The sequence below is a fragment of the Phalaenopsis equestris genome, unplaced genomic scaffold, assembly GCF_001263595.1.
Source record: "Phalaenopsis equestris unplaced genomic scaffold, ASM126359v1 Scaffold000002, whole genome shotgun sequence".
Lineage (NCBI taxonomy): Eukaryota > Viridiplantae > Streptophyta > Magnoliopsida > Asparagales > Orchidaceae > Phalaenopsis > Phalaenopsis equestris.
The window spans coordinates 32918953-32933709 of record NW_018164444.1 but is presented as its reverse complement, the minus strand read 5'-3'; the positions used below and the strand labels follow the sequence as shown (position 1 = coordinate 32933709).

The following is a 14757-nucleotide window of genomic DNA, read 5'->3' as shown; positions in this document are numbered from 1 at the left end:
AAAGAGTCGCAACCGCTAATAAATTGCTGCAATATTCACTACTTACCAAACCATTCTGATCTCCACAAATAAGGATTTGGGAAGAGAAATCAAAATGGAGTGCCGTAACAGAAAAATTACTTGAAGCGTTCCCTTCTTCAGTTTGCTTATAAATTTTCAAAAACATGAGAAATTTAAGTCATAAATATATCACAAAATAATTAAATGAATTGCTTATAATTGAAACCCCAGCACTGGTGAGACCAAAAAGGTCAAAACACTAAAAATGCATTCACATATAAATATAAATGGCCATAAAAAAAATACCTGCGGTTTAATTGATAACATAAGAATAAGAACTGGGAGTGATGCATCCCAAAAGTTTATGGCTCCATCTAGATGTCCTGTAATGTATAAACTTCTAGCCTTTGCAAACCCTTCAAAGCGGGTACTTGAATGTGCCAAATTTTCCCTCTTATCAGCCGAGAGGAAGTGAGGAAATTTGTTGGCTATGAAAAGATTATCCTAAAGGGCATGAAAATAAAAGCTCAAGAAGAGTATTTTAGCTTGATAAAAATAACAAACGTGCGGACTTCTTATGAAGTACCTCTTCTGTAAGACCTGAAGATGACAAGAAGCTTCCATAAAGTTTTGCAGCAGTAATCCTTGACTCATAATAAGGAAGCTTCACAATTGTATGGCTTGGAAGCGATGGACTTGATTTAGATTGGCATTTTAAAAGAGAATTCTCAATTTCTGGTTCAATATAGAGACATAGGTGACCCGATTTCAACAAAAGTACGAGGAAATCTTTCTTATGTTTGTTGCTATCACTGTAACTTGAAATAATTTCCACCCCAATACATGGTTCAGTTAACGGAAGCGCCAATTTGACAGTTCGGGATTCAGAGTTATCATTAAGAATCATAACCTATGCAATAAAACTAACTCCTTAGTGGAAATAACAGCAGAGAAGCATGTTAAATAAAACAGCACAGCCATATTCCTAATTAAATAGGTTCTTCTTGTCTGCCACTAGGTATCGCATACTCAAAAATTGGGGCACCAAATACAAGTTATTGGAAAAGCTTTATCCTATATAACCAAATTTTAAACTGAAGACATGATACAGCATAAAAGCTTACGGTGAATTAAATTGATACTAAAGGTAAAATCTGAATGCTTTGTTAATTTATTCCATGAAAAAGCACATTTTCCAAGTCCTGCGAAAACAATGCAACATAGATATTTGAAAATTTTGAAACTAATCATCTATTAAAATAGTACTAACAACATCAACAACATAAACAAGCCTTTATCCTGCTAAGTGGAGTTGGCTACATGAAGCCTTTATTCAATAGTCCTTGTGCTGTTCTATTTTTTACCTTACTGTTTACCCAACATGGTTGATGATTTATTGCAGTGCTAGATATATATATATATATATATATATATATATATAACCTGGCGTTTTTTTTCTTTTTTTTATTTTTTATTTTAATTTTTTTATGAAAATAGTACACAAGAAAAAGCCAGGTATTGTATTTTATTTATTTATCTAGCACTGCAATAATTCATCAACCATGTTGGTTAAACAGTAAGGTAAGAAAGAGAACGGCACAAGGGCTACTGAATCACAAAAAAGTCAAAAATACAAACTAATCACCTGAAGTGAGGAAGTTCCCGACTCAGAGAAACCATTGATGTAAAGAAAACTGGCCCGTCCATCAGAAACGACCCACCTCAGCGATGTAATAGGAATCTTGTCCATCTTGTAACCAAGATTAAGCTTCAGATAAGGAATGTTTGAAGCTGCATGAACTTCTTTTTTGTTTAACATTGTGGTGTGCATATCTGAAATCACCGGTATGGCCCAAAGGAAAAGATCTCCATTGCTGTATCCAACAGCAACCTTGCTACCAAACGTACAAGCCCAACATGCTGACATCACCTCTCGAGTTTCATAATTTGAAGATAGTTGCATACTTCCACCGGTAAACAATGGCTTACTCTCTTGAATTCCCCATGAACTTAGAGATCCGTCTCTAAATATTATGAGAGCCCTGCTACGAAGTATTTTGTAGATGAACTGGTAAGAATAAATTCCTAAGGGGCCATTTGGGATCATTTTTATTTTTTGTTCTAAATTTTCATTTATTTATTTATTTATTTGTTTGTATTTTGACTTGACATAAAAAAAAAAATAGTATCTTTGTGTTTTGAGTATTTTCAAAAATAAGTTAATTTATTTTTAGAAACAAAAAATAAAAATATGAAAAAAAACACCAAACAAACAATTTATTAAAAACAAAATAAAAAACAAAAAACAAAATTGATCGCAAACAACCCTTGGATGTATAACAAAATAAGAATTTCAAATAGAGCTCAAGATGGAAAAAGAAGTTGTAATAACTGATATTAAGTAAATAAATAAATAAACTAAATAATAATGATAATAATAAATTTGAATAGGTACCAAGATAAGCACCCATTCGGTTATAACTGGAGAGTCGTATTACATCATACAAACTATCAAATGAATGCTCGAGAGGGAGAATGAAGTTATCTAGTGCGTGCCCTAGCTGAGTAAGGAAGAAGTCCAATGAGAAAGAAGAAGCAGTCATAGGAGAAGGGGAGCAACTTCGGTGCGGAAAAGAAGAGGATTGTGCTACCATGCGTACTGTTAGGGCTTTTCAGTCAGGCAAGGAATAAGAAGTCAATGAAGAAAGAAGTGGCGTTGAGGGATTACCTTGATAGAGCCCCAATTAAAGATGCGCGAGAGAAGCCGAAGCAGCGCAAGGAAGCAACGAACCTTGCGTGCAACTAGTAGGGTTGTTGAGCCTTGTGAAGGAGAAACAGAGGAGAGGACCAATTTGTCATGCTTGCGTGTAGAAGAAGAGAAGACATGGGGGAGGGAGTTGAAACTCGTGTGCTTTGTTGGGGGTGAGACAAAATTGAAGGAAGAAGAAAGAGATCTTGCGGCTCAGTGGGGGAGATTAAGCCAGAGAATGATACATAAAGGTATGTTTAATATTTGTTATAAGTTCATTAATATATTATTTCATAAAAAAAGTTATGTGTATATTGTGTGTCATGTGTGTGTGAGTTTGAGTTTAATTAAATGAGTATTAATGAGAAGTTTTATTGAATCAAGATTTTGATATAGATTATTTTCGACTTTGAAGGAGAAGTTTGCGAAGCAAGCAAGGGAGGAGTTGGAGTTGATCTCAAAGCCTATAAGAGCCTATAAGATAAATGCTAAACCGTATGTTACTCATGAAATTAATGATGCAATTAGCTAAATTAATTAGTGTTATTAAACTTTATTACTATTAAGAGGTGAAAGAAAGCTGACTAATCCTTTGGATTTGAGGAAAAAGACATGATTTAAAAATATATATATATATATATATTTAAATTAAAGTTTAATTTGATTAAGAATTGATATTTAATAAAATATTAATGTTTAACTACAATTTTAGATTGAAGCACATTTAAGCTTGGAAGGTCAGGGCTTAGAGATGTCTGTGTGGCAATCAAGCTATGGTAAGGTGAGTAATTATTTTCTTATATGTATTAAATTTAAAATTTATGAAATAAAAATTTTTTTAATGCATTAGACAAATATTTTATGTTCTTATGCATATTGTAGATTAAGAATGAAAAAAAAATGAAAGAGAAAAGAGAAAAATAATTTTTAATGTCTTTAAAAGGAGGTAAATGAAAGTTAAATATTTAAATCATACATGACCACCCTTAGATGGTACTGGCAGGGGATGCAATGTACTCATGCACATTAAAGGAAATGGTAAATGTGTGTCTTCTGGTGCAATTTGAGGGCATCTTCCGGTACATTTTTTAGGATATCTTCGAACACATTTTGAGGATGTTTTCAACCACATTTTTTAAGATACCTTCGGGTATGACGGTAATCATTTGATGACTATTAAAGATGTTAAATTAATAAATAATTAAAGTAAAACGAGAAGGGATAATTTTAAAGTTTTAATAAAGTGAAATGCATTTTCTTATGATCAATTATGGATAGCATAACATAGCATAAAAAATTTAATGCATATTATATTATAATTACTCATTAAATTTTATTTACAGTTGAAATTAAATGTTTACTTTCAGAAGAAAGAAAGTTACAGGTTGATATGTCTGATAGGAGAGCTTTTGTTCACCAAAGGAGGATCATTGTTGCTAGGTATTTTTTATGAGAATAGTGTCTCTTTACTATTTCATTCAAATGTTGATTTGTTGTTTAGTATTGGATTGAGATCTTATTTTGGATGTTAATATTTCTGGATGATTTAGAATTTATTATTTTTTTGTGGATTAGTGGCTCTTTTTTATGTATTGAAAGTTTTCAAAATGTGAATACTTAAATGTTAATATCGTCTAACCGTTCTTCCAACCTTAGTTAATTCTAAGCACTGGTTCAGATCGAGACAAAGGTGCTATCAGAGCAATTAAGTTGGAACATGATTTGAAAGAGCCATTAGGATAATTAAATTAATTTATAAGTGATATGAATGCAAGATTAAATTGTATCTAATTATAATTTTTTTTATATTATTTAAAAAATATGAAAATCTGTGGAGATGAAGCTAGAGATGATCTTGTAAAAGTTAATGCACCTCCCGCAGATTACTGTGAATGCATATTCATTTACTAAGATGACGACTGCGGTAACGCAGTTGATTAAGCACTCTCAGACTCAGGCCAGTTCCAGTGGAGGAGGTCAGATGGATAAATACATGAAATTATTTCAGGATGGGAGACCACCACTCTTTTCTAGAGGAGGTCCGGTAGAAGCTGAAAACTGACTGCTGATAGTGAAAAAGATCCTAGACGGATTGTATTGTCCTTCAGAGAAGATGGTTACACTAGCCACACTTGCGTTAGAGATGAGGCAGAGAGATGGTGACGTGGACAATTGCAAGAGAAATTTGGTGTCAGAGCCAGTCACTTAATTCAATGGTGCGAGTTTGTGAGCACCTTTAGAGACTGGTTTGTACCACGATTCGCCAGAAGGCAAATGCATGATAAGTTCATCAAATTGGTACAAGGTGATCGCTTGATTATCAATATGAAGTTGAATTCACCAGGCTCTCTAACTATGCGCCTCAGTTGAGTCCTAGTGCGGAGGAGAAGAGCCATCGATTTTAATCTGAGCTCAAGGATGTGATTGGATAGCCTTTGATTCCTCTTGAAATTGATGATTGCTTTGTTCTGGTGGAGAGAGCTAGAAAGATTTAGCTGGATCTGGAGGCTACTCAGAGGAGGGATATTCAGAGAAGAAGAATTCAGAAGAATCCAGGTTTCCTCAGAGCTCTAAGAGGAAGTCCTTCAGTTGGTTTGGTACAAGTGCTAAGAATGCTAAATCCAACGGAGTTGGCACTCAGTTTGAAGTGAAAAAATGTACAAGAGTGAGTTTCTGTCTGAATCAAACACTTGCTTTTGGTGCCACCGGCCAGGATACATGGCAAAGAATTGTTGTAAATTAAATCAGAAGGCTCCAGCAGACTCCAGAGGCATTGTTGTACCACCTCAGAGGAGTTATTGTAGACTAAGAGCAACTAAATCTTCAGAGTCGAAGCAAAATGCATGTCAGACTCAGCAAAGTGTTCAGCCCAAAGTATATCCATTATCACAGCAGGAAGCTAATGAATCCTCTGACATTCTCACATGTATGTTTTACCTTTAATAATTTCAGTCAGTACACTTTAAGCATCATAGAATCCATGTCACGTCATACATAAAAAAAGTAGAACTTTAATTATTAATAAAGATAATTATAAATGTTTAATGTGATGATTTTAATGATGGTATCATATATCTTCAGAGTAGACCGATAAAAGTGTTATTTGATTTGAGAGCATCACATTCTTTTATAGTTGATGAACTGCTAAAGTGATGCAATTGAATGTTATGTCAAACTCTGTGATACTATCAGTTAAAATGCCAAATGTCGTTTTTCTAAAAGTTGATCAATCATGTGAGGTGAAACTTATGATTGGTGGAAAGAGTTTTAATGTCCAACTTAATATGTTGCCCTTGGTGGAATTCAATGTGATTTTAGGCATGGATTAGATGTCTAAAAAATTTAGTTTCTATTGATTGCAATAAGAAGACCGTTAGAATAAATGTACCTGGAGAGACAGAAGTTAAATTTTCTTGTGACAGAAGACTGACATCTATAGTAATTAACTGCATGAAAGCTTGCAAATTGTTGAATCATGGAAGTCAGGGTTTTCTTGCTCGGGTGACAGATACTTCTAAGGAAGTGAAGTTACTGGATGATTTACCAGGGCTACCACCAGTACGAGAGATTGATTTGAATATTAAGCTATTGTCAGGTTCTAAGCCTATACCCAAGGCACCCTACAGAATGACAATTAAGGAGTTACAGGAGTTGAAGAATCAACTACAGGAGTTATCAGATAAGGGATTCATACAGAAGTTATCAACAATTCTTATCGTATATTTGCCAGAGCACGGATAGTAAATTTAGAAGAATTGCGAGCATCATGTCATATGATTTGTGGCACAAGAATCAATAATCCACAAATTAGAGGAAAAAACTGAGAGAGCCATAAGAATAGTACATTGGCGACATGAGAGATTGACAAACCTATGGAGAGTTGATTGGCGTCAAATAGTTTGATCAATTGTTCTATCTAATTTCTCAGATAGTCGGAGGATTCTGAGATGTTACATGTAGGCGTCGGTTGAACTAGGGTAGAATTGAATTGTGGCAATAAGACCTTTGGCCACAAAAAGATTTGGTTGAAGGTTTGTGTGCAGGTTTTCCGTGGAGATTTCAAAACTTGTCACGAGTGTGGTTATGTTTGTGACCGTAATCGCAAGTGAGGTGACAGACCCGAGATGGCATAGAAGTGGGTTGAGCACTAATAGAGACCAAGGCTGAAGATTCGACTGCATGAGTGAAATTGCCTAGCATGACAAATCTCTGGCTCTCTTCCCGACGAATCTCAGTGAAAGCGGCGCAAGCAGAAAGAGGGTCTCAACCAAAAATACGGTATCAGACTTCGTTCATGTCTTTATTGAGGCCAGCCAGAGATTGGAACATGTAATCTTTTTCTGCAATCTTTTGGAAGAGAGAAAGGTCGATCGAAGACTCCCAAGCGTAATCGTAGTGCAGGGTGTATTCCATCCATAGAGCAACAAGGTCGTTACAGTACTGGGTCTTTGCCCTTGACTCATATTTCACCTCCCAGATTTTCTTGGACACCACATAGATTTGGCTAGAGTTTCCTACATCCGAGTGGTTATCACGAACCGCCGTCCAAAGAGCACTAGCCAAAGAGAGGAGCATATATGGGCGGTCAATCGACGCTTTCATGGAATTGATCAGCCACGACATGATCATAGAGTTCTCCACTTCTCAAGCTCCATATGTTAGGTCAGTCTTTGGAGGTTCACATTTCATACTTGTGAGATGATTGAATTTCTCACATCCTTTGATGAAATGAGACCATTGGAAAAAGTTATTGTCATTCAATTTATGAGTCATGATCAAAAAGTTCATGTTGGTTTTTGGTCTCTGGTTTGCAGGGGAGTAGAGGTTGGAGTCGACCCTCCGACGGAATCTAGAACACCTTCTGAAGGTGGCTCAAAGTTGGAGGAGTATGTCATGATTCTGACTAAACCAAAGGAAATTTGGTTGGGATTCTAAGAAAAAATGTCGGCTGATAGAAGTAACGAAGGAGATCTATAGGCGATATGGAAATCAGGAAGTCGAACTGCTATAAATTAAGAAGTTAGACCGTTGGAAATCAGGAAGCAAGACTGCTGTAGGGAACATACACCAAAAGATAACGGGAAGGACCTGCAGAGAATGTGGCAAGATAGTTGCACCTCCAGCAGTAAGGTCCTGCAGAAAATCAGAGAAGTTGGACTGCTGGAAACCAGGAAGATCTTGTCGGATGCAGAGCAGACCAGTGGCTGAGAAAACCAACCAAAGGGGTTCGATGCTAGGAAAAACTACGGGATGCCCTGCAAGTAAGGCAGGCGGCTACTAAAGAAGAGCACGGTGGCTGGGATCTAAGGTTAGGTTCTGATACCATGTTAAATTGTGGAATAGAGCTCCTTGTTCTCCATGATACAAAGAGGGGTATTTAAACCCAAGGACTCAAATAAAGAAAGAAATAAAAACACGTTTAAGAAATAAAATCAGAATAAAGATAAAAAGAAAACTACATAATACAAAATAAAGGTAATTAATAAATAATAACGGCTATGGAAAACTAATAAATCTAATAAATCTAATAATATATATAATTAGAAAAAAAATGCAAAATTTATTTATTTATTATGTTATGATAACCATTTAAACATAAATTTGAGAGCATATTGGTTTATACTTATACAAGATGCCTAAAAATAAAAATCTAATCCACTCTCCCTGCAAAGCTGCATGTGTTCACAACTTCAAGCCTTTACTCGCCTGCGACAATGACAATCACTTGCACGCATTATCAAACACCACACGCATTCGATTCGACCCAAGACCTGCTCGATCTCTTCTTTGTCGAGCATGCAGTCCTTGACTGCCCTTTTCCTCTGCTTTGTTGCCAATCAAATCCCCACAACAACTTTGCTTGATTGCTTGTGTCGCCCTCGTCCCCAATATCGCATGCATGGGGAAAGCCCCAGCCTTCGATTGCCTCATTCTCTCTCACCAAAATAAGTCACTCGACTTCACAAACGCGTTCGTGGCCAAAGTCGCCGAATGAATCCATAGTGCGATCAAGCCACAACCCTCAACTGCTTGCACTTGCTCTTTCAAACTATTTTTGTCTCTTCTTTCAAGTTCGCAAGAGCCCTCTCCTACTCAATACAACTCCTCCAAGGCTATAACAGTAGAGTTATTGGGGAAAATAATATTGAGCATTACATTAACACTTCCCATTGATGGATAAAAAAATAGAGAAGCACATGATTCTTAGCAGGCTCCCTGACAATTTCAGGTTGGCATTAAGATTCTAGCTCTTGGTTCACTAATGCTATAGTCTATAATTTATACAAGTATTTGATTAAGATTGATTTGAAATGAAGCTGAATGAGAGAAACAGTAATCCTAAAAAATGATAAGTCATGGAAGATCTTCTAAATATTAAGTTGTCCTCAGGATATTAAGAAAAAAATTATTATATGTGAATATATACATGCAGTCACACAAATTTAAGCTGAATAAATCATTAAATTCACTTATTTTACAATAAGATGTGCATAAGGATGTCTACAAGAGTGCATCCATTAATGCATATGCATTCAGTCATGCTTATGTGTGTCTTTTAGCGCGTGCCACAGATTGCTTAACTGGCCAATACATTTATTTTTTGTGGGTGAGTAGGAGTGGAGGAATTTCTAAGGTTGAGAGAAAAAGATAATCTGACCTCCTCATCTCAGCCATAGGTTGTGGCAAGATATGTGTAACTGGAATTTGATAAACACTTTCTGTAACATTACCTAAAAAGACAAAAACAAGAAGTTGTAAGTTGGAATGATGGGATAACAACTACAACTTTAATTTGGAAAAAAAAGTGTATTTATTTTCATTATGCTTACTACAAGCATAGGCATTGAATAAAAGAAAATGTTATCTTTATTTTAATTGGATATGTAGAGACAGTCATTGTGCTCATGCGAACATAAAGTAACTACATTACGTTCTGCTTACCCAGTTAAAGTAAAAGATCATTGACTGTCATTTAATCTCTTGGCCTTTAGTAAACATAATAAAAATAAATATACATCCTTTATAATTATAAAGCAGGTAAATTCAGCTCTATATATAGGAGTAACTTAAGAAAATAGTATAGAAAATGTGGGAATTCTGTCAGAACAAAGTTTTACCATAAGACTCAATGAAAGGAATTCTATATTGCATGCAAAGTAACTTTCGTTGTCTCTGATCAAGTTTTAAGATTGAAATATCTCCAACACAAGTCCCAACATACCTATAAAGAGTCATTGCTCTAAGATAAATTGATATTTTGAATCTAAGGTGGCATAGACAAGAAATTAGAAGCACAGAAGGATTACTTACATGAACAAAGACCGTTGTATAATAGAAAATGATGTTATTTCTTCATTGAACGTGTAAAAATGACATAGTTGTTGAGCATCAACATCCCACACCTATACAATGCATGTTTTTGCATCGATAATATAGTTAAATAAACAAACGAACATGAACACCAAGTACAACAACATACTACTTCAGACATGAAAGAGGGCTTAAATTCCCAAAGCGTTTAGCAAACGAAAATAAACATACTTTCCAAAAATGAATAATAACATGTCAGAAGAAGTTTACAGAAATGCATGTTTGCAGTAAATAGAAGCACGAAATAGAAGGAAGTAGAATATGCACTAGCAAAGGATGAGAAAACCATCAATTAAGCATGAAAGCAATACAAGTAACACAAATGCTCTAGCAAGTAAGACTGAAAAAATGGACAGTTCTAGTAATTATAAAACGTGCAGGTAGATTTGCTCTCATATATATTATGATCCTTGTTAAGTAAATAAATTCTGCAGTAGACCAAAACTCAAAGGAAAAAGTTGTTTGCATGCAAAAATAGTGAAAAGTGATGACAAATAATGATCGACAATGGTTATAACATCAAAGAAAACTTACCTCGATGTGATTATTGGTATTGACATTTAGGAGGATACCTTGATTCTCAAAAAACTGCATTGACATGAAAGTTCTGGATGAGATAACAGGATAAAAAAAATAAAAATTTAACTTTAGTGGTACAAGTAAAATAATATGTCAAATATAAATACAACATAAAGTAGGTCAATGAAACAAGAATACTGCTTATCATACTGTCAAGTGAACTAACAAGCTAATTCTCATAGTGTCCAAATTCATATTGAACATACAATGGCTTGTGATTCATAACAAAATAGACCCCATAATTGAAGAGCAGAATACATGAGTGATGAATTTCATCTAAGATGTTATCTATCTAGCAAAACAAAGGCCCAAAAGAAGTCATCTAAGACGTTTCAGAGGTATTAAAACAAACCATATAGAGATATTTGATAACATAGGCGTTAGGCAATGTTAATTAGCAACACCAGTTATCAGCCTACATAATTTACATAACACCTTGGCAGTTCATTACAGTGAAAGTGTGAAACCCATGAAACCACTATATTCAAACTATATATCCGCTGTTATATCAACTAGTTACTATTGATGTATTCAGAAAATGCCTTGAACTTAACACACAAAAAAGACATTGATTTGAGCTTCGAGTTTCTCATATTCATCCAAATTACAAACTTCGAGTTTCTCACATTCATTCAAATCTCGGTACACAGGACCAAAGAAAGACGGAGATCACATCAAAGACAAATAAAAGTATAAGCAAAAATCAAATATTTTCTCTCAAAAAATTTCAGAAGCGCCAGACCTCAAGTTTTCTTTAAAAGACACGGTCATCCTTTCTTGTAAGTTGATTTCTACATGGTGCATTCGCATTTATCAATTAAAATATAAAAAATGTAGAAAATGAGCCAATATTAACCACCAAAGTGCAATGATATGCATGTATGCCTTTAACCCAAACACCAAAATCCTGGATCGGGAGAAAAATAAAACCCTAGACCAAAAGCAAAAGACAGAAAAGTACACTGATGAGCTTGAAGCGGAGTTAAATACCTCTAAGAATTTGCTAGGTACGGCCTCATCCGACTGGAGCAAAGCTTGGGTATTATCTCTTCCGAACAGTTTAATGCGACCATCGCTGCCATTAGTAAGAGGAAAGTAAGAAGATAACATCGAATTCGACTAATGAAAGAACAGAAGTAACAAGCAGAGAAGGTAAGCGATCACTTGGTCGCAAAGGCAAGAATTTGCTGGACGGAGTCGTAAGCCATGGTGGAGGATCCCGACGGAATGCCATAGTGGAACGCGATATGAGGATTCAAGTCCTCTGCTTTGAGGCAGTTGGCGCTGTTACCTGCGTACTAGAAACCAGAGTACGAAGATAAAATAATGTTCAGCAAAAACGGGCATACTTCTACTTCTGCGAAACTCGTTACTTCAACAATTCTAACGATTACAATAGTTAAAAAATTACAGGAATATTTTATTTTTGTTATTTATAAAAAATGATGTGTTATTTGAGTATTATATAGTGTTATTGGAATATTTCCCGTGTTGCTTGATTTAAGGTTGTGTTATTCGACATATTTCCCGTGTTATTTTAATTTTCAGTGTTATTGAAATAACACAGCCCTGAATCAAGTAACACGGAGGAATATTTCCATAACACTTCAGTCTCAAATCAGTCCCAAAGCAAAACAAGTAATTTGGGGGAATATTTCAATAACACGACAAAATAATCGAATAACACTATATAATACATAAATAATACTTTATTTTTTATAAATAACGCAGATGGAATATTCTTATAACACAACATGATATTTCTAACTATTACAATCCGAACGTAGCTCTAAGTTCAGATTCCTGACGTAATATTTTTTTCTAATTTTAATGAGATTTTGCCGTGCAGTTAATTTTTATTCAACCAATCATAAATAAAAAAAATTAAAAATCAAATCAAACGTTCCCTTAAATCAAATTTTCTTGTGCATTATCTTTTTATCCTCACATCCTATTTCTTTTAAGATGTAAACGTGAGATGGACTTATTCATTGTTGCGGGCTTGCTCTATCTCATCTTATTTAACATAAATCTAATTTGCTGCAAAACAGGCTTAAAATTAGGTTTGGTCGACACGATTTCCAATCAATTCCCTTGGAAACCAAAAAAATTATGATTGACCCAAAACCGAATTGATTGAAGACATTTATACACATATCACACATTTTTTTATGTATTTATTTATCAATCATTTAAATTTTGATTTTTATATTTTTGCCATTATAATCATTTTTATCACATCAAATATTATTATCTTTAATTTCCTAAAAGTGAAATACATTTTTTGATGCATAATAAATTAATATTAACATAAGTATTAAAATATAAATATTAGATATGTTGATACATAGAAGTTATGTGTTATGTATAATCACATTGACATGCATAACATTCAATTCTTCCCGCTTCACAAATACCACTAATCAACATTTTTAATGGTTAAATCCATTTTTTCATTACATAGATAAAATGCTCTACATATAAATATAAAAATTTTGATGTTAAATCCATAAAAATTGGGTGCTACACATGTAAATTTCCCTATTTTATAATAATTAAAATAATCTGAAATATTTCAAATAAAACATATGTAATTTACATGCTATTAAAATATGAATACCCTAAATTGCAACTACAACCCCCCTACGTTGAATCCCAAGGACTTTTCTGCATTTATAAATCTTCTGCATTATTTTAACCTTTTTTAAATGCAAAAAAAGAACGGGACCAACTACGCAAACATCACTTAGGACTACAAGCTGCCATTTGTCGCAGTAAAATCATATATAACAGAACAAGAGTTAGTTGCGTGTGGGGAAATTTGATAGAAGACAAGCAGCCAATAACATGCTTCCCCTTGCAACAACTGGATTAGTAAATACAAAATCATTGGGATCCAAAAATTTAGGGTCCGTTTGGGGCAGATTATTTGGTGCGTGGCATTTTGAAAACGCACCTGACCTGTTTAGGTAAACTGCGTTTTATTAGCTTACGTGTTTTTAAAACGCTGGAAACATCATTTTCACACAGCACCTGTCTAGGTGCGGTGGCACATTTCTGACTTTTCCAAAAAAATAACAATTTATAATACCTACCGCATCTAACTTATCAGCAGATTATTTTTAATCAACTTATCAGCAGATCATTCAATAAGTTGCAGATGTCCCAAACAGACCCTTAGTTTTAACACATGCTCCATAATTCAAGACAGCGATGACTCAACTGTAAATTTTAATATTAATTTTGATTTTTAATCAGAGATATTTAATAATTATCTGTTGGAATGCAAAAAAATAATGTCTAGTCGTAATTGATAATTTCTACAATACTTGGATATTATTAAAGTTCTTATATGTCAATTTTCCTTCTCATTGTTAAATTTAAATAGACAATTTGAGAGCTATTAATTTATTCCTTCGATGAAAAATGTGATTAATAGTTTGCTCATAAATGTTAGCGTAAATTTTCTAATTAATTGTCGGGCAAATTAATGTTGACTTCCAATTTTCTCATTTTCACTAATAACATCCAATAAATAATCGGGTTAATAATATCAAAAAATAATTATGACTATTTATAAATTCTATACTAAGATGTTATTGAAAAAAAAAAAGTAATATGAGGGTAATATTAATTACTTATTGAAAAAACCTCAAATTCTAACATTTTTCGTAAATTCATTCTCTTCTCTGTTACAATGTGAATTCCGGATTTTAATATCAGATTGATAGGTGGATTTAAGAAATTTAAGGAGGAAGATCTGGTCGCTTCTTCAATCGCAACGCCAAACATTGCAAACGAATTAAATTGGATTTAACAAATCATACCAAATATTTTCTAGATTTATCACAATTGGATATGATAATTTTGAATTTACAGGATTTTCTGAATCCTATTTAAATTAAATTCTCAGCGCACTCAAACACCATTTTAATTAGATTCAATGTTTATTGGTTAATTAGACATTTGAATCAAAACTATATTATAAATACTAAAAGGGTTTTGAATTCATAATATAAATACTATATTATATATATATATATATATATATATATATA

General features: G+C 33.8%; 1 protein-coding gene across 1 annotated transcript in view; it reads right to left on the bottom strand.

Annotated features, from left to right (window-relative positions):
* LOC110023121 overlaps window positions 1–14757 on the bottom strand; it is a 47011-nt gene that overhangs the window by 31292 nt on the left and 962 nt on the right. The window contains exons 2-11 of the mRNA XM_020722373.1: window positions 11864–11997; window positions 11690–11774; window positions 10655–10708; window positions 10061–10152; window positions 9868–9971; window positions 9408–9480; window positions 1646–2042; window positions 587–910; window positions 307–504; window positions 47–145 (exon numbers count right to left, since the gene is read on the bottom strand). Coding sequence (XP_020578032.1) covers window positions 47–145; window positions 307–504; window positions 587–910; window positions 1646–2042; window positions 9408–9480; window positions 9868–9971; window positions 10061–10152; window positions 10655–10708; window positions 11690–11774; window positions 11864–11997 — 1560 coding nt within the window. The remainder of the gene's footprint in view (window positions 1–46; window positions 146–306; window positions 505–586; window positions 911–1645; window positions 2043–9407; window positions 9481–9867; window positions 9972–10060; window positions 10153–10654; window positions 10709–11689; window positions 11775–11863; window positions 11998–14757) is intronic.